The sequence below is a fragment of the Salarias fasciatus genome, chromosome 15 (assembly GCF_902148845.1).
Source record: "Salarias fasciatus chromosome 15, fSalaFa1.1, whole genome shotgun sequence".
Lineage (NCBI taxonomy): Eukaryota > Metazoa > Chordata > Actinopteri > Blenniiformes > Blenniidae > Salarias > Salarias fasciatus.
Window position 1 is genome coordinate 7,813,366 of NC_043759.1, and position 21,209 is coordinate 7,834,574.

At 43.9% G+C, this 21,209-nt stretch overlaps 1 protein-coding gene across 3 annotated transcripts in view; it reads left to right on the forward strand.

The window, feature by feature from the left end:
- Window positions 1-21,209, forward strand: part of adgrg6 (adhesion G protein-coupled receptor G6) — an 80,988-nt gene that overhangs the window by 22,031 nt on the left and 37,748 nt on the right. For 2 of the 3 annotated variants that reach the window (XM_030110406.1, XM_030110408.1), the window contains exons 3-7: window positions 12,150-12,497; window positions 14,374-14,513; window positions 15,558-15,837; window positions 15,932-16,105; window positions 19,261-19,308. In XM_030110406.1, the coding sequence (XP_029966266.1) occupies window positions 12,150-12,497; window positions 14,374-14,513; window positions 15,558-15,837; window positions 15,932-16,105; window positions 19,261-19,308 (990 nt within the window). The remainder of the gene's footprint in view (window positions 1-12,149; window positions 12,498-14,373; window positions 14,514-15,557; window positions 15,838-15,931; window positions 16,106-19,260; window positions 19,309-21,209) is intronic. The other variant, XM_030110407.1, reaches the window with a different exon arrangement.

Genomic DNA, 21,209 nt, shown 5'->3' on the forward strand with positions numbered 1-21,209 from the left:
GCCACCGGCGAGTACCCGGAAAAGGGCCCCATGCGGGGGATTTTCGACCCACTGTCGTTGCAGCATCAAGTGTAGCTCCTTGAATTTGTCATTGTAATTGACTGATGTCAGCCGTCCGTCGGGCCCCCTTCAGCTCGGGGCCCTAGGCAGCGCCTTTTCTGCTGCTCTTCAGCACAGAGCAGCTGCAGGTACAGGATCTTCTCTTCTCCGCAGTGATGGAGTCTCTGGCATTCAGCATGTTGTCTGTTCCACAGCAAATCCAAAAATGACCCGGGGTTGGGGAAGCCCCCTTTTTACTCGTATATGCAACCACGTCGTGCCGGTGCGGGAAGCTCGTAAACTATGCGCAAACTTGCCGTGAATGCGTCGTGTCAGTTCGCAACACTGACGGGCGCATTCGTGAACTGTCCGTGAACTGTGCGCCAACTGTCCGTGAACTAGTCGTGAACTGTGCGTGAACTAGTCGTGAACAGTGCGGGAACCTGCCGGTTTGTGACTCCAGATTGGCACATCTTGCCACGACAACATCGTGGCTAAAAGTCGTGCAAGTGTAAACCTGGCTTTACACAGAAGCGTCAAACGCTGAAAGCCATGCACTTAGCATGCCAGGCCACAAGTTGGTGCTGTTTGTTTGTTTGTTTTTGCGAAGAAACCGATTTGTAACCGGAATCCTTCATGAACCAAACTCTCACTTCAGTCTGAGCGCTGAACATTTTCACAAAATATTTGGCAGTTTTGCTCAGCAACCTTGTTTTTCCCTTTAGTGACATGATTAACTCATGGGTAACTGATAGTGTAGGACACACACACACACACACACACACACACACCGTGTCAGCTCAGACCAAAGCTGCTAATGAGCGGCTGAAACCGGCTGCTTGTTGACGTGTTTCACACTTTAAATGAGCGATGGCAGCAGCGTGTCGTTTGCATGATGCAGGTTGTGTTCCAGCATGTTTTCACTATTTTTTTGTTTAGGTGTTACGGGTCGAGTTGACGCGGCCTCATTAAGGTGTGACACACACACACGCACACACGGACATACATAGCGCTCACTCCGGCTGCTGACAAATTTCATTTCACTGTAAATAAAGCCGGTCTTCACCGTAAACCTTATCTAATCATGAGGGGTTTTTTTTTTCTTTTAAATTTTCGAGGCCTGAAGTCCAGCCCGGGGCGAACCTCACGCCTTCGTCTTTACTGCTGCTTGTTCTGGTTTACAAGCCCCCGAAAAGAAGAAGGTCCCTGTTTGTAGAAATGTGTGTCCTCACAACATCTGTAAAACAAGGAAAACACACACAGCAGCTCATAAAACAGCAGGGTGAGGCGGCAGCCTGAACACACGCACACACACACACACACACACACACACACACACACCTGCAAATTGCATCTGTATATGAGATATAAACCAAACAAACATGCCCATGTGCACATATTGCCGCACACACAATCAAATAAGCACACACACAATATTATGTAACACACACACACACACGAATGGGATTGAAACTGCAATTTGTGTCACAGCAAGCACACACTCACACCCCGTCAGCAGTGTTTGAGCCACAGCTATGTAATTAATACAAATAAACAAACAAAACGCTGCTGTCTGAACCGTTTGCGGCTTCATGTTTAATTCAGCTCCTAAACATGTGAATGAATCCCGATAAATATTAAAATCTGGAGACATTTCCATCTGAATTCATGTGTTTTCCACACTGCTGATGTCCGACTCGGCACTGCGGCACTAATTAGCTTCATACTCTACTAAACCTCAGTGTGATGAAGCCACTTTTAACCTCCTCGCTCCATATTTTAAGCCTTTCATGCTCAGATGTTGGATCTCAAAGTTTCACTTACTCACTTTTTCATTTTTTTTCTGTTTTCTTTTACTTTTTTTTAGCTCTGAAAGATTTACGCCTCGTGTTTTCAAAGCCTGGACAGTCGTATTTCCACTCATTTAGTGTGGAAATTTGCTGACTGCTGTCAATTTATAGAAACTTTATCATGTTCGGCTGCAATCGGTCGAACGTGAGTCATTCGGGTCGGTTGTTTAATCGGCAGCAGGTTTTCGTAGTTATGCGGCAGATGAAGATGTTGAACTCTGCTCTGACATGTTGTTCAGGATGAAGCGAGCGATTGGCTCGTGAAGGGTTAAACGTCTGCCTCCTACTTCACGAGCGTCTCGTTGGGAGTTCAGCCTGTAAGAAGATCTTCAAAGAGGAGGATACATCCTACAGATTTACGGACCTGGTACATAAATGATGATCTGTTTTACTTTAGCGGACGTAGTGAGTTACACCTCGGAGACTCCATCCCTCCATCCTTCACTTTCCATCTACATTTTTTCCTCTTGAACTCAATTTTCCGTTTTAACCTCATCTCTGTTTTCCATCTTTTCAAAAAAAACAACTTTTTCTTCATTTCTTGTTTTTTCTATAATTGATTCTTCCCATCATTCAACACTGTCTCCATTTTCTTTTTCATCCTTTTTTTGTCTTTTCTTACATTTTTCCCTTCTTTCTTCTCTTTATTTCCATATTTTTACCTTTTCTTTCCTCTAAGATCCTTTAATTTCTCTTCATTATAGTCTTGACTTCCTCTCTTGCTCTTTTTTCTTTGCTTTCATTTCCCTGACACTTGTCATCATATTTTTCTTCATTTTCTGTTATTTTTTTTGAACAGCAGTTTCCTTTTTAAACCACTGTTCCTGTCTTCCTTAATAACTTCTAACATCTCCCTTTGTCTCTGTTTTCTCTCCACGTTGACCCGGCACAGACTGACTCAGCCCTCTGCATTTAAATACACTCAATAAATCCATTTATTGGCTCTTAAGATCTTAATTTGTCAGCAGAAAAGAACATTAAAAAGAAGCGCAGGTCTTTGAAATGAATTAAAATGAGTTTAATCTGACTCCGCTCCGATTTTCCCTGCTTTAATCCATTGAACACAGGCGGGCGGAGGTTTAAACACACACAGAAACGTTCAGCACAATATCATCAGCGGCGTAAAATATTAACATCTCTAATGAATTCCTTTGAACGTGTGGCGAGCCGCCGCCTCGGCGCGACCAAAGCCAGCCGCTCATTTAAATGGAAATGTGCGCGTTGGAGCCGACTAATCCTCCGTCAACACAGCGCCGCTGTATGCAGGACTTCACAGGGAGAGTTTGTTTTCAGGGAGTTTACAGGTGTGTAGAAATCAGTGGGGGCGGAGCTCAGAGCAGCGTTGTCATGGAAACAGACTCCCAAAATGCAGCGTTTTCCGTTTTCACCTGTAAACGGGGCCTCGGATGATTTGTGTCGACTCCCTCAGTCGTCATTTTTAATACCACCAGGAACACAAATTCTAACCGGTTTCATTGATGTTCGGTTCAGAAACTTTGTCCCACATGAATCCAACAACTCACACTGCCCCCTAGTGGATGTACTGATTAGCAACCAGGCAACGTTGTTATTGATTTTCTTTTGTGTGAAAACGCTGAGCGAAAGGATGAGAAGAGGTTAAAGAGGACAAAAGAGGGGAAGATGTCAGGGTAAGAGTGCAGAAGGAGAGATAATGGAGACAAAGGGTGATTGATTATCTATACAGAGGATAATTCTCACGTTAATGAGTGCGGTGTTGTTCGTTTCAGTGTCCTCCTGCAGTCCTCTCCTTCAAAAGACCTTTCGCCATGTTATCAGTGTAAATATGAATTTGTTCTTAATGAATCGCCTCCTTAATTAAAGGTTACACCAACCATAAAAGGAGAGGATGAAGAGGAGGAGGACAATATGAGGAGGGAGGAAGGGAAGAAGATGAAGGAAGATAAAGGAGACATTTAGGAAGAGTCATGGAGGGCGGGTGGAGAAAGAAGACGGAGAAAGCCGGAAGATAGGAGAGGGGGAGATGGGTGGAGAAGTGAGGAGAAAGAAGAAGGGGAAAAGATGCAGAGAGAAAGGAAACCGAGAGCTTCACGAAGGAAATAGAGAAGGTGGAGATGAGCTGAAGAGCTGTGAAGGACAGATGGAATGAGGGGCGGCGAACAGGGAGGGATGGAACAAGACGAGAGGAAACTCACTTCCCACATTTAGTTATCAACACCGGTGTATTTGCATGGGTGGACTTCCTCTGTGTGCACACACACACACACACACACACACACACACACACACACACACGTGCACACATGCACACACACTGCCCTTATCGGCCAAAAAGAAGAAGAAGAGCTTAAAAGCCGCTGATTTACAGTCTGTGGACACAATCCCTCTCCCAGAGAACAAAACAGTGAAACACTGATCTTCCTCATGCGGATTTCCTCTGTTAGTGTTTTCAAAAATTCTTCCTCTTCTGAAGTGATGGAGACACCACAGCGGAGGTTCATTCATACTCTGAAAACGTGTAAACGTCACTGCCTTGATGCAATGAGCATTTGGCTTCAAATCCACCAGAGGGCGCCGCGATGGATCAACATGCTGCTTAAAGGATAAGTTCGGTTTAAACAGTTTACACGTTGTTTATAGAATGAGGTAGGACAATATACTCACCCAGAAGGGTTTTCTGATCTGATCAGTGGTTCGGGAGAAATTTTGAACCAAAATCGAGCTGCAGACATCCATATTCCGTTAGCAGATGGGGCGTGTATAGCGCCGCTCCCAAAACGGCTTTAATCGTCCAAAAACTCATTAGTTTCACCAATATTTCCTCATGGTCCGCTCACGCCTATGGAGTGAAATTAATGCCAAAACCTCACCAACGCAAAAAATGTGTTTTATTCACAGCCAATGATTCACAAGCAAACTCGGTGTGTTTTGCAAAAGCAAAATGTCATTCACAACTGATGCACTTAGGTTTGTTCATCAAAAAAACGTTCCACAAATTAAAAAAATATATAACTGCACTTCCATTAAAGGTGCTGTAGGCAGGATTCCGCATCTCCGCCATCTTGCTTAGGTTTACCTAAGCAAGATGGCGATTTGACCCATCTAAGATGGCGATTTGAAACCCAGCACAGCCAATCCTGTCCTGTTTTCTCTGACATCACGCCCTTACGCAAGTTAAGCCCCTCTCACAAGAACGTGCGACGAACGCCCCTCAACCAATCACGGTTAGAGCCTCATGGGCTCTTCTGATTGGTCAAAGATACCTGGAGCTGTCGAGATTCCTTTTCAGCTCAGAACAGAGACAGACAGAAATGCTGCGCCCTCGCGGTAGTGCAATTATGCTACACTCCTAAAGGATTATCAATAGATACTCTAACATTTAATCCAAAGAAAACACAGAAAAAATAGCATTGACTAGCAAAATCCTGCCTACAGCACCTTTAAAATATCTTTCAAGATTAATTATTTTTTTCCGAGTACAAAAAACCATTCTGCAGGTAGGAGAAACAATTCTGCGGGTTGGGGAAACAATTCTGTGGGTTGGAGAAACAATTGGCTCCCCGCCGTCACGTGACTTTTGGCAGTAATTTTGCACCTTCCTGATTCGCATCCGCAGGACTTAGGATTTATTCACAACTGCCAGTGCGTAATTTGCATGCCACAACAGGAGGTGGCGCTGTTTACAATGTTTACCGTGTATGATCACGTACTGTGCTGCGACAAGGCAGACAAACACGAGGAAAAATGGACCGAAACAGAGACATGACAGACCGTACGGAGAGCAGCTGGACCCTGTTCAGACCCGGTTGGGCTCACTTACCGCTCCTGTTGTGGAAAAGGCTGCCTGGAAGTGAAATGTCCATCAAAGCATCGCAGCAGCACGGCGCTATGGTTGTCAGGGCACGAACTTTTGTCTGGACTTCAGTGACGGCATTTTGTCTTGAAGGAGACAGTTATACTACAGCCAGATGTAGACTCACATCTTTGTGACGGCTGCAAAGTTTTGTGACTTAGTTGTGTGGACACCGGTGGACTGCAAGGTGCACTTTGTTTTCCTTCATTTTATTTGCAGTGTTATTTGTTTATGCACATTCTAATCATACTTTAAATAGTTGCAGTGATATTTGTTTGCACAAAGACTTTTGCACCTTATTTGAACTGTAACTGTAACAGTGTCGTTGCACTACACAAGGTTGGTAATAAACAGAAAAGACTTTGAAACAAGAAATGGTCTGACATGATTGCATGGGTAAATGGCGCAGACCCACAGAGGATTTCCCAATAAAATGAAGTTTCATAAAAAGCTACTGAGCTGCAATATTTATTTTCACAGAGTCTTATTAACTTATTAAAGTAGAGGGCAGGTTTTTGTCACCATATGAGCAAGTAACAGCTGAGGAGATTTCCCTGTCCTGGACATTATGAAATGTTAAGGATAAATATTAGAATTAAGCAGAGAAAGACTGTTAGCCATCAATTTTATTTACAGAAAAACAGAAGTTGGTCACACCTCTGTTCTGTGCGAATTAATGGTAGAGTGAGTGTGAGTGTGTGTGTGTGGTGCATACTGTTTGATGGCGCGGTTTTTATTCTTTTTGTTTTTATGACAGTTTTTAATGTTCAGCACTTTGCGTTGTTTTTATTAATATGAAAAGTGCTATATAAATAAAATCTGATTTGATTTGATAATCAAGATAAACAAAACAAGCGGTTCATCTCGGCACACAAGGACTTAATTTCACCATTCATACGTTCACAACGGACACACTGCTCATTCTCCACAGTGTCGTTCTGTTGTGGAGCTTGATAACCATCAGGTGTGTGAGGTGCAGGTGTAGCAGTTGCAGTAACTGCCGTCACAATCTCCCGCCTCCTTTTTCTCTGTTGGATTCTGTCGTTCTCCGCAGCTTTCACCTCTGTGTGTCGAGATGTAACGACAGGTTCAGTCTGGATGAGTTTCGTTCACTTCATCAGCAGGTCTCCCTGAAAAACACACACGCCCATTATGACTTTTAACATGAGGTCAGTTACAATGTACTCTCAAAGTCAATCTCCTATGAGTGAGGACAATTATCATATAAATTCAAAAGTAAGTGGAGGAAAGAGAGAGCGCGTGGCTAACGCTAGCAACCAGCTAACACTGCTGACACCGCAACATGGGTTAGCTCCGGCAGTGACAAAAATTACATGTACCTACGGAAGATAATTTAATTTTTCATCAACAATGACCACAAACTCACCTGTTGGCTGCTCAGGGCGCGTTGTACTGGGGCGACTGACTGACTCGGTTGTGCTCCACAGCACATTTTTTGCGTTGGTGAGGTTTTGGCATTAATTTCACTCCATACACGCCACTCCTCCACAACAGCCCAGTGTCGCGAGATACATGTTGTTGTGGTTTTATTGATCTCTGAAGTGAATAAGGTGATTAGAATGTAACCTGAAGTATATTCACCAAGAGATACAGTAGGTGGCGCTGTGCACCTAAGTTGTTGGTCGCCACCCGCCATTACTCCAAAGAAGAAGAAGATCTCTCACGCTCGCCTTTCGATGAGCTCTTCTTCTTCTTCTTTGGAGTAATGTCAGGTCTGTTAAACCTGCCATCTGAGAACTCACAGCAGTTTATTATTCACTTTAAATCTCGACACGTGACCTGTAATGCTGAGTGGAGGCCAAAAAAAAAAAAAAAGTTCACTCAGATTTGAGTTCACTTGGCTAATCAGATAATCCAGCTTTCAACCAAAGCTCACTTCTTTCCATTGGGACTCGCTTACAACATGACCTTTGTATTTCAGTTTCAGAAAAGTTTGGCATTCACACCGCAGCGTTTTGAAAACGATGTCCGTTGACACTGAAACGGTTGAAACGCTGGAAGCGATGGAGCTAGCCCGGCAGGCCACGAGTCGATGCAGTTGATTGTTTTCGTCATGAAACCACAGAAAAGCCATTTCCTCTGGCTGTGGTGCACATGCACAGTCGCGGTGATTCGGAAAAGTTGCATTTGTCATGTAAACGGGGCCTAAGATACAACATTTGAAAAACATTTCTTAAGATATACTTTAAAAACTGCATTGTTGAATTTTTCTTTCTTTTTTTTTTTTTTTTTTGGGGAGAAATCTTTCAAAGAAAGTAATTAAAGGTGAGTTAAGCTGTGATTCCATCCACAGCGAGACTGATTCAGACACCTCGAGGTCGTCTCCTCATGCGAGCGTCTTTCAACTGACTTCCACCGAGGATCTGCCGCTGAGGTGGCGGCTCTGCCGCCGCACGCTGTGAAAACCGCGGAGGCGCCGTAAAAGCAGCCTCTGTCCCACTACTCCTGCATCTGCCCTGCATTACTGGGCTGCGCTCGTCCCCCATCTGTCCCCCATTACACACAGCGAGGAGAGTCCAGAGCCGCGGCGCAGTCGGAGGCAAATCCACGCTTTGCAAGTCAAATGTGTCGGACGGCGGCGGAGCTGCAGCTTCCTGATGAGCGCTGACCGGCACGTCTGGATAGGAAGATAAGAACACAGATTTTAAGCCACACACTCTTCTCTGAGCTTTTTTGAGTGGCATGGTGGAGTAGCCACCTCCCAGCCTGCGGTTCGAGTCCAGGCTTGTTTGAGTGAGGCCATATTTACACGACGACGATTCAACGAAAAGCCTCTGTGACGTTTTGGGTGTCGGGTGACTTGAGAGCGGCGTTCGGAGCCACTGAAAACGCAACTTTCAAATAAATGGTCAAATTCCACGAGGCTTCTTTTTGTACGCAGACTTCCTCCTTTCCAGCGAATGACAGCAGAAACTCCAAGGGGGGGGGGCATGGAAAAAACAAGCTCGTTTTTGAGCAGAAGCTGGAAAAATAAGCTCCGTGTAAAAGGCTAGTCTCCTAGCGGCTGTGTGATTTTGAAGGTCAGAGGTTTATGAGGCTGCTGCACCGAGCAGCGGCTGTTTCATAAACCGTTGTGCGACTGTAGCTTTCATTGTGAATCGGACGCGATGACGGCTTTAATGTACTTCAGCGTGGGTTCACCGCGGGTGACTTCCAGGGATGAGCGGAGCGAACCGCGCACGGCGTTCATGCTGCAGGGAAAAGGCTCGGTCAGTGAAGAATGTGCAAACCGAACCGTACTGGTTGCCGTTAATTCGATGATTGTGCAGTTGTTGTTGTTGTTGTTGTTGTTTTTTGCTGGATTTCTACTGGCCGTTAGCAGCAGTCGTACTGGTGCCGCGGTCAAACAAACGTTGAAACTGAAGTCGGTGAACTCCCATCTCACTGTGCAACACTAAACCACAGATTTTAAACCACCGTCAAACATCACGGTTGCTTTTGTTTGGCCTGACAGGCCAAAAATTGCATTTAGAGGCTCACTGAGGGGGAGGGCGCTGTGTGAAAACACGGCAGAATCCTGGAGGGACTGCAGGAGAGCCAAATATTTTTCACTGAATATTTACTGTAGAGGATGTGTTTGCTTGTGTCGGTCTGGGGGGTCGAAGGTCGAAGCTTTCAGAGCTCTAAGAGCTTTTCGGAGTCGGCCTGCGGATGAGAGGATCAGGAGAAACGTGAGGTTGAGCTGGCAGAAACTCGATAGTCGGCTCGCAAGGGGGAGGAACTGTGAGGCACGCACACACACACACACACACACACACACACACACACACACACACACACACACACACACACAAATTGGGGTGGGATGGATGGTGAGACCAAAAGGAGTCTAAAGTCTACGCTCCTGAGAGACAGAGAAAACACTTTTTTTTTTGTGTGTGTGTGTGTGTGTGTGTGTGTGTGTGTGTGTGTGTGTGTGTTTCTCCATTAGTGAGGAAAGTAAGGTCTTGCTGCCTTTTGATGTTGCTTCCAAATGTTCCTGAAATTTCATTCTGAACAACTTTAATGGGAGCAAAAGGTTTCACTGACCATCCACTTTCTCTCTCTCTCTCTCTCTCTCTCTCTCTATCGTTCAATCGTGAAGACAAATCAAAAGACGACAAAATAACCCTTATTACTCTTCATCTTCCAGTCAGGAACCTCGTGCAGTCGATATCATTTTAACCAGGCTAGTAAATGTAAATATGTTATATCTGCTAATGTTACCAAAACTATGCAGCCGTCTGTGGCCAGTTGATAAACTGCAGAGGTCAAAGTTTAACGTAGAGAAGTCAAGTGGAGATGAAGACCTCAGAGAGGAAGCATGGATGTGGTTGGGAAGAAGGGAAAAGATGCTTTAAAAGCTTATAATCTTTAACTATGTAGTAAATTTTGACACATTTGGACGGATTGGACCAGTCGGTGGTCTGGTTTGGGCCCATAGCAGGTGTTTCGTGTGAATATGTAACGTCCCTGACAGCCTCGAGATTCTCATCCAACCACTTGTTAAACGTTAAGACTGGGGGAAAAAAATCACTGGAAATTACACCGGTGGGTATTTCCTCACATTTTTAATGTTTTGTAGAAAAGATCTACGAAGCTGCAGCTTAAAAGTGACTCTGTTTTAGAAAGAAACGCTTTTAAAAAGGCGATTTCAAGAAGTGCCAAAAGACAAACTGATTTCCTGCTTTTGGATTCATTCCAAGGGGCTCAAAGTTCTTAAAAAAGAGCTCCCTCTTTGCCTCTGTTGGCTCCAAAAGCCTAAAACGTGCTTCTCTTGGTCCCATGAACTATTTACTGATCATTATTTTAGTCTCACAATGTAGAGGAGCTCAGAGGTGAAAATCTGTTGGGTCTTAAGCCGGATCTGTGGCACTTCTCGGTGAGACGTGGGGCCGAAGTTCACACCGTTTGGAAAGCTTGAGGAGTTCCTGTCGGCGGGCTCACGAGCAAGGCACGGCCAGGCCGTACGTTCTGAATGTGGGAAACTGTGTTGAAGCAGAAAAATGTGTTTTACTTTACCAGGACAGAAAAACATGCTGCACGCGCACACACACACACACACACACACACACACACACACACACACACACACACACACACACACACACACACACACACACACACTGGTGTTTCTGATGTTTCCAGTGCGTTGGCTGTGGTTTTGGCTGCGGAGAAAGCCGAGCTCCAGATCAACGGAGGCCATTGTTGCTGGGAGCGCGAGAGAGGCGAACCATTCTTTCCACTTTCCATTTCAGCTCTTGTCTGTTATTATTTCTTTGTAAGTGAAGGCTCCTCTTTGCCACTGTTGTCAAAAAAAAAAAAAAAAAAATGGATTCGGGGTGAAAGATTTTGAACCGATCCACCTCGATGGACAAGTTTTCACAAGAAGTATTTAAAGCGTTTCTGTGAAGGTTCTCTTTCATCGGGGTCACTGAATATCCGGATTTTGCTTGTCCAGCGGACCTTAAAGCAAGAGTTTGACTTTTTACTGGTTTTGAAAATAAGTGGAAGTCCTTACCTTGTTGCTTTATCGTCAATTATGTGCAATTTAAGAAAGTAGCTCCTTGACTGATGGTTCAGTCTGAATGATTCACCCACCGAGTTCAGTTAATCGGAGGAAGATGCTCTAAAATCTAGACGTTTGCGCCTTCTCTCAAGAAACTGCTGAGATAACGTAGCAACATGAAGCAGAAAGTAGAGCAGCTTTTTCTTCCAGCAGGCAGATTTCAGTCACATCTGCTGTGGAAACAGGCTAATGCTGCTTTCAGTGGAACATCCTGTTGCTTCCACAACTGAGTTGCTTCAGGATTAGTCAGGAGCAACTCCCAGCAGTCAGCAGCATTTTCACAAATGATGTCTAAAGATCTGTTTAGCGAGCGTGATCAGTTAACGGCGTTACGACGAAATGCGACGTAGCATTATACTGCTGAGCCTTGGTACCGTTTTCGCACAGCTTCCTTTGATGAGAGGGATTCCGCTGAACTGCATGTTTACCTTCACTGCATTTCTCGTCTCTGAAACGGGGATCTCTAACTTGTCTTCTTGCTGAAACTAACACGCATGGTTTGAACTGAACCTCGCCGTCTTGAAGCGCGGACCGTCGTTCCGCCCGATCAGCTGCTGAGGCTCGAACTAACTGGAGGACGACCTCTGAACTCTGCTTGCTCTTCCTGTCTGCTCTGGGTAAACGATGTTCTTCTCTGCTGACCGAGCAGTTTGTCCTTGAAGACTTTCCCCCTGAAGACTCCTGCCTTGCCTCACCTGACTTTTACCTCTTCACCTGATGGCAGTGGATGGTTTCCTCCTCCTGTCTCATCCCGTCCCGGCGTTTCTGGAACCGTCCTCCTGTAGTCCCTGTCGTTCTCGTCCTCTCCCGGCTCCAGCAGATCTTGTTTTTTTTGAACACGAGTCTGTCATCCCCTCAGCGCTGGGCTGCAGCTCCACAAACTGTAACCTGGTCTTAACGGAGGCCCAGGGGGACTTCACGTCGCCCTGCTACCCCCTCAAGTACCCCAACTCCCAAGTCTGCAAGTGGGTCATGCAGGCGCCGGCCGGCTTCATCGTGCAGCTCTCCTTCCTGGACTTCGACCTGGAGGAGGCGCCAGGCTGCATGTACGACAAGGTGGTGGTGAACACGGGCAGCACCGAGGTGAAGTTCTGCGGGCCGACGGCCAGCGGGCTGACTCTCAACTCCACGGGGGACGTGATGGAGCTGTCCTTCACCTCCGACTTCAGCGTGCAGAAGAGGGGCTTCAGTGTTAGCTTCAGACATGGTAGGTTTCTCAGGCTGACGGCAGCTTGATTAACCTCCGCTAACTCGCGCTTTATGGAACAACGGTGGTCCTGCTAACACTTCATCTGTCCGTCTTCTGCGCTGCTGGTTGTTCAGGGCCGGTTCCAGTTCCTGCTGGCCACTGGCAGAGGCAGGGTACACTCTGGACAGATCAATTTCAGTCCTTGTAAATCTCAGAGATTAAACATTTAGTCTCCAACTGGTTGTTAAAGCATGTTGTAAAACTTAGTTTTGCCTGTTTTATTACTGTGCCTGTATTATTGTAGTGTTGTGTGACACATTAGCCGAGCCGTCAGCGCTCTGTGGGCCAGTCGGATGAATGACTCATTCAGCAGGAAGCTAAGCTAGTTAGCTGGAGAAAGATGCCCTGCTCACACGGCCGCGTTTTCAAGTGAAAATGGGAAAATTTCATAGCGACAGCTTTTTGAAGGCTGCTAATGCTCATCACAAGTTACTGCGGTTGCAAGCTAGTTCTAAAGTTGCTTTTAGGGAGACACTGTTCATGGTATTGTTGGTGGACTGAGCTGCTTTAAGTGTTCTTTGCACCTTCTTCAGTAAACAGGAGTTTAGCGAAATAATCAGATGACGTTAACATTGAATTTCAGCGGATGTTACATGAGTGAGTTGGAGGAAATACTCAATAATCTCAATGCTAGTCTTTCTTTAAAGTATTCATTCTGAGTTCTCCTTGGAGTTTTCCCCTTCTGGCTCCCACAGGAGGAGGTGAACCAATCCAGTTAATGTCTTGTGAACATTGAAATCAGCGGCTTCACTGGTACCAAGTTGCCAAAATAACCCTGTTAAGCTTTCAGGCTGTCGGTTTAATTACTGCAGAGAACGAGCAGATCAGTGTCACATTGTCTGAGATATCGGTTGGTGACAAAAGACGGATTTCAGTTGCGTTCGGCTGCTTCATGCATGTTTGTTTGCGAGGCTGGTTGCTGTTGTTCCTCTTTTCTGATGATATTTTTGTATCGCCCCCGATGGGGAAATTTCAAAGCAACTAACTGTAAATACACTGATCAGCCATAACATTATAACCACTGGCGTGAGGGAGCACTGATCGTATCTGCCACTGCACCTGATTTGTCCTTAAAGTCGACATTAGATGCAAACAAATGGATAAACGGTTCAAAAACTGCAGCTCCTGTGGAGTGTTCCCCATCAGATGTGGTTCAAGACATGGAAGGCGATGAACGAGTGACGGGATCATTGATGCTGATGGTCGCCTTCAGCCTTCATCTCGAGCGTCTGTCTCCAGATGTTTCAGCTCGAGTCTGATGAGTCAAGTTGTCTTAATGTTATGGCTGATCGGTGCTTCTTCTTTCTGTTTTTAAATGTTATTTCAAACTTGCTTTCTCGAAAGATCAGTTTAAAAGTTTTAATGACGCGACTCGACTCTGTGCTCATAATCAGCTTAAGATAGAATCATGTTTATTTAACAGATTTTAAGAATAACAAGAAAAGAGGATTTTTTTAATCTGCCTCTGATTGATTTAATTTTCTGAATGTTTTTTCTTCCCTTCTTCCTTGTTTTCTTCTCATTCGACCTTCATTCCTTCTTCCATTTATTTGATATCTCTGCACACTGTTGCGTTTGGCACGCCGTTTTTTTCCCTTCATTTCATCAACCTTCTCTTGTCCTTTCATTATATCTCACATTTTTCTTCACTATTTCATATTTCCTTGTTGGTTTTACAATATTTTCCACCTTTTGACTTTACCAAATGTGTCTGTTCTGCCTCTTTCAATATTGCCCTTCTTTTATTTCCACTTTCACCTTTCAATCATTTTCTTTTATGCGTCCTTTTTTTCGTGCGTCCTTTCCTTTCTTCCATCTTTTCTCCTCCACCTAGTTGCCGTTGCTTTGAGGAACCAGAAGGTGAAAATAACCAACGGCAACAGCGACGTCACCGAGGTGGCGGACTCCGTCTCCATCCCGGCGCTCAGCCAGCTGACCGTGTGCTTCGAGGTGGAGCGCAGCAGCAAGAAACAGGTTCAGGCCACAAGATTTCACTTATTTCACACGTTTTTCGTCCCTAAATCCTTTTGAGATGAATGAGGTTGAGTAAAATTGTTACTGAGACCATGAAGAATGCTGGAAGGTGGAGAGGTGGCAACTGAAAATAAAGGAAAACCCAAAACTGACAGATATGATATGGAGACAAACACCACGTCTGCTTCCAGTTCTGTTTAGAAAAAACTCATAATGCTTCAGAATATTAAATGCTCACTTCAGAAAACTGTGCTCTGTCTTAACGGAGAGATCAAACGCATAAACCTCACAGTCTCAGACAAAGCTTCAACTGTGGAAGCCTGACTTTTCTAGAACTCTAGGTTCAGACTTTCTTCCACATGACTGTGGCAGGACATCTACGATGAAACAAATTTATAGTGGGTCCAGTGCTCGAAATTGACATTCGGAATAATATATATGTGGGAGAAGTGTTTAAATCCTGGTTAAAACCAAAAATAACTAAGGTGATGTGATACCATGAATCTTGTATGATTCTGGGTTCTGGGCCATATCAAGGGTTTCCTCATCCAAGACTATTAACCTATTGTAATCCAGAGATTCCAGAGCACGTCTTTACCTGATTCGAAGTTGTCTGATCACAGTTTTAAAGGAGCGTCAGAATGAGCCACTCTGTAAAGCGTAGAGGAAACCAAAAGCAAAGCTCTGGCTAATCAAAGGTCACACAGGGTCAGACTTGCAAACCCCAGGATTAATGGAATCAGACAGCCAGGAATAAATCAAATGTGATATTGTGAAATTGAATAATGAGGAGAGAGAGGTGAGAATAAAGGACAAACCGATTAATGTGCAGAAAAGCAGCATTAGCGTTTCAGACTGGCACATTCCTGCAGTGGTTTCTTCACACTCTCCTCGTCTGTCGTGTGAGGATTTGGCCTGTCAATTTTATTATTGGCACAATTTAAATATTCAGAGCAACAAACACCCTGATCAAGACTTCTGTCCAAACTTCACAGCTGGAGCCGCTCTGGTCACATTTAAAACCATTTCCGTGTTTCCAAACAGAAAGAGTCCCTCTTCACCTACTCCGACGCCGATGACAGCGTGGTTCTGAGTCTGGGCGCCGACAAGAACAAGATGAGGCTGACGGTGGACGAGGCGGAGTGCCCCATGGACGGCATCCTGTCCCCCGACGACTTCACCTCCGCCATGAAGTCCTTCTGCGTCATCTGGTCGTCGTCCGGCGGCCGGGTGGAGGTTTATCACTACGGGCAGCTGAAGGGACAGACCTGCGGCGACTCTGCCGGCCGCTCGGTGCCGGCCGGCGGGAACTTCCAGTTAGGAGGTGAGGTGGAGTTTGGAGTGTCACCGCTTCGAGCAAAGATTTTCCAGCAGATCAAGCTCATGGAGTTTCTTTTTATTTTATTTTTTTTCTCCAGGGCAGCAAAGCTTCAATGGAAACATCTACAACCTGCGGCTTTGGGATTACGCGATGACCATGCAGCAGCTGGCAGCTCTAACCTGCGACGCCGTGGGAAACGTCATCGACTGGGACAACAGCCACTGGACCATCCCGTCCACCATGGCTCAGACCGACGCCACGCTCAGCTGCAGTGAGTAACGTCGGCCTCCGGCACCGGGACGGACGCAGACACGCTTCAGCTGAAATGCTGCAACTCTGCAACAACAATGGTGGTGTCAAGTCAAACTGGCACCCGTCACGGTTTGAAAAAGAAAAAAAAAAAAAACAAGCTTTAAAGTATTAAATTCCATTTAAGAATAATATACAGCTTGTTATAAAACAGACATCTGCTCAGCAAATCTAAATTATTCACATAAATTTAAAAGCAATTAGACTCCATCAACTTGGAGACGCTCCATTACCCAAATTAAAACAAATAAAAGGGATACAAAGTTTTGCATAATGTCTTTGAGCAATATCTCAATAATAAGCTCAACCTTGGGATCGGTGATAAAATTAATGATGTTTTAATGTTTATTTCTGTAAATAAAGGTACAGTTTGTGTGTTTTAAGTGATGCCACTTTTCTACAGTGACTGGAAGTATTTTTATTTCTCACATTCAGGTCAGTCGCTGCTGTTTCTTCAGTTACTAAAATGCAATAAGAGACTTGATTCGGTGCACCACCTAATGGTACAGTGTGGTATTACAAGAGAAAAGACAGCTGTGTAACAAGCTAAAAATTATATTACAAAATGATTTTGTCATTCTCTCTCAGTGACACACACACACACACACACACACACACAAACGGCATTCCAGTGTTAAGTGTCTGAGTGTGTTTGCCATCAGGATGGAAAATTATAATCAGCCTGATTGTGGTTTTGTCGTGACCACGACCGGTAAGTTAATCAGCTCCAGCCGGTCACACATCGTGACTCCCGCTCCCCCGGCCAGTCAACAACAGAGGCGCGACGTTAAATTATTGCAGGCAAACACCGAAGAACACAAATTCAGCAGCGTGTCCACCAAAGGAAAACGTCGTGAACTAGTCGACTGCAATAGATCTATCGCAGCGTTTTTGAACGCAGCGCCGTCAGAAATCCAGCGTGCATGCATGCGTAGCAGCGCACACACCGGTTGGTTTCAGTGTGTCTGTGTGTGTGCCCACAGAGTGGTACTTCTTGGTTAAAGTGCTGTAAATGAGTGTGTAGCCGCAGGAGGTTAGCCGCAGCGGTTTGAGGGAAGTCTCTGCCAGCACTGTACCCACTGCTGCAGTGTGTGTGTGTGTGTGTGTGTGTGTGTGTGTGTGTGTGTGTGTGTGTGTGTGTGTGTGTGTGTGTGTGTGTGTGTGTGTGTGTGAGAATGCCTCAGAGACTTGCCGTGGTTTTTGAGAAATGCATGATTCTGCACTGTGCTTCCTGACTCCGCTGCACAGTCGGGAAGTTTGCATTAGCTTTTCCTTCTTTCCGTGAAACGCTATCTGCTGAGATCCACGCCGACACAGAGACGCATTATGAGCCGTCTGAATGGCTTCTTTGATGTCGGCCGTGTTCCTACACTCTAAAGTGGAGTACTCTTACCGAGCCCCCCTGGTGTCAGCTGAGAGGAGATAAAAGAAACCCTGCTCTGGGATTTGTAATGATTTTGCAAAAGGCTGCGCGTATATAGATTTGTTTTCACTAGTCAGAGGTTTCTCTGTGTAACGGCGTATTTACGGCACATTCCCATCCAGAACCAATGTTTAGTGAGAAAACACAGAACGCCATGCATAGTCCATCACATTTATTCTGGATGTAGACAAAGCCAGCATACTTTTCTGCATTTATATTGGAGACAGACACATACTGGAAGTATTATCGGGCTTTCTAACCGTCTGAAATGCACTGTTAAAATCCTGGATTATATTGTGTTTGGATGTTTTGAAGTCCACTTCCATTATGTTAATGGAAAGCAGTCTGAGTGTAAAGTCCAGCATGTCATTCATAGCAGTGTGTAGCCATTTTCCCAACAAGACAGGAGAGGAAGTAATGCAGCATAATTACTGAAATAACTGTGATTCAATAGTGTTTTGAAGCGCTTGAAATGTGGCCAGTCCTGAATGTTGCACCCAGTATGATGTATAGTCTGAGGTGCCGTTTGCAATGACTGACTGTAAATTATGCTCTGCCAAAATCTTAAATTGGAAATTGGAATAGAGAATAAGGTGATATTCTCCAGAAACAGATTAAATAAATAAATACGAAAATGTTCTAATGCTAGCAAAGTGTCTTACTAACAGTGCAGATGTACAAAGCATGAACTTTTACTCATTATTACATATCAAAATTAATAAATGCTTTCAATATCCCTGTCACATTTGCGCAACTGTGATTTAAGCAAGACATGTAAAAATGATGTGTTCAGTTCAAATAAAAGACTCGCAAGGCTCACAAGACCAGGAAACTCTTACCGTGCTCTGAAATTCCACAGAAAAATGTGCTTTAATCACAGATGCTCTAAAAAGTTAAATCTTAATACATTTATTAGGAAAAAAATAAATATGGTTTAAAAATAACCACTACTTTTTTTAATGTTTTATACAGAATATATGTGTACATCAACTTGTGATTAAGTACAGTTTAGACAAAAGTGCAGCGAGATCTCCTATAGAAAACTTTGGTGACTTTACATTCAAGTGCACAAATAGTGTAAACAAGAGCAATAAAACACACAAACAAAAACATTAAATCAATAAGGAAAATGTGAACCTCTAGCTTTCTTAGATTCAATATACAAAGTGCATTTTTTCCCGTAAAATAACAATTTTCTTCTTTTGACCATTTTAATTCCAGAAAACCTTCACTTTATAAATTTTATTATTTCCTTTGCTGCCATTAGAGGAGTCTCTTTTTTTTTAATGCACAAGGGAAGAAAATTGAATCCTGAAGCTGAATCTGATGAAGCAAACCTTTTTGCAGCTTGTGGTTTAAAACAACAGGAAGTAAGAAAGTGTACTGACGGTTCGTGTAAAACTGTCTGAATTCACCGATTAATCTTGTTAAAAGGCATAAAAACATGTCAGAGTTTGTCAGTTGTGTGTGACGAATCTGCCGGTAACATGATCAGTCCTACAAACTCATCCTGTTTTTACTCATGTGTTTACAAAAAACGATTGTTTTGACTCTTTGACTCCATCCTGTGCGTTTGCTGCTTTCTCCTTCAGTTATTCACTTACATGTTACTAGCCGACGACATTTTGTCTCGTCTCTCGAAGCTAAAGTTGTTTTGTTGACCGATGTCCACTAATCTGTCCTTCTCTTTACAGTCTGCTACCCTCATTGCACGTACTTAACCACTGCTGCGCCAACTAGTGGTGAGTGCTGCTAACACCCTGCTACTGAGTGTGTGTCTGTGCTAACGGAGCTTTAATGCATGTCGGAGAATGTACTGCAGCTTATTTTATTTTTTCTAATTAAAGTCAGAATATGGAGGTCTTTCGTTAACAAAGCATAGTATCATCTGCAAAATGTGATAAAGCCGCTGAAATGCTCCATAACCTGCAGCCTTCGAAGCTCACAAACATGAAGACGTCCTGCTTTCAGACCCGGCATGCGAACTTCACACCTGTCGGATGAATTTCTAACAGGCTGCATGCAGCCAAACAAGGCGAAGGAAAGATTTGATGGTGAAATTCTGGACCCAATAAATATTGTTGTATTTATACACAAATACTTACTTTAGGAGTTTTGAACTTGAACGCCTCTCAAAACTAATATTTGTTTCTGAAATTAAGGATTCCTGTATTTTCCACACGGTTAGTTTCACATTTTTTTAAATTAAGTTGTCCGGCTGTTTTTTGTGTTGTTGTTTTTTTTTTTTTTTTAAGTTTTTACCCTATTTGACTGATGGAGCAAAAAATTTCAAGCCCCCTGAAACTTCAGTAACTGCAATTATAAGCTTCTGTATCTATTAATCATTTTAGAATAGTATTTTGGGCCTAATAAAACTCAGAAATAATAACATTGAAGTCAGTGTTTACTATTTATATGTACTTTTTCTTCCAGTATGAAGACGTTGTCTTAATCAGAGAGTAAAAAGGTTTTAAAAAATACAATTACAACCATTACACTGAAAAACTGGATAAGAAATTGTGTTCAACTACTGCACATATGTTGACCTTTTAAAAAACACTTCCTTTTTCACACCACGTTAAGATTTTGGAGAAAACACACAAATACAACATTAATAAAACACAACGGCTTCTGGAAAAACCAAAAAGAAAAAAAACGTAATGGAGTAGAATTACATTTTGGCCCGAAGATCCTCGAGCAGAGTAAAGGAGAAACAGACTTAATTGGTCCCAGAGGGGGAACCTGGATATTAACTGCAGTAGCAGCAAAAAACTAACAGAGGATTAATTAGCAGAATAACATGTCTCACGTTGGATTTCTGCTCTGGAGAGATTAAAAATCATCCGATGTCACCATCAGTTCACATGTTCTCTGCAAACAAGAGGCCACACAGGGTCAGATAGGGGTCGCTGACGGCAAATGTCACGGGAACACTCCCCTGTTGATGTTTAACAAGCTTTTAATCAATCCAAACCAGGAAGAATAATCACTGATTTCTTTCCAAAAAATATTAAAATAATGTGGATCACCTGAATGTTTCCACAAATTAGTGTCCATCAACAAATGTTTAATAAGTTTGCTGTCACACATGGGCCTCAACCTGCAGATTTCTGTCACTTTTGGTTTTAATAAAGGATTTTTTTTCCAAGCTTTGTGGACATATTTCTTAATACAGCGCAGAAAAATTAATTTAGCACTTTATCAAATGTTTCCTCCCATGAACGTGATGCAGACGTCACTGACTGTATTTTCACTCTGGGTGCAGTTTGATGGTAAATTAGCTGTGATTCCAGTGAAGAGTTCCTTTTTTGTCTCTGCAGCCGCGCTTCCTGTCTGTTTACGGGATTTCAGTCTGGATGAGAGCAGGCAGACGACGTCCCGTTTGAAGCCAGCGCCGTTTGGACTGGAAATCTTTTTAAATCTCACAAACACTGAAACACACACTCCTCGCTAATGGAACTTTTATAGTGGCTGCGTTTAGTGTTTTTGGATCGTTTCTGTCTCAAGTGGCCCTAACTTTAGCTCCAGTGGTCAATAGCTTTCTGAAAAGGACTTGAAACAGCTGTGCCACCCACTGAGCAGTGAGTTACAGCCACACATGTCTGAGACAGAGTCAAGACCAAGACTTTAAGGGACTGAGACA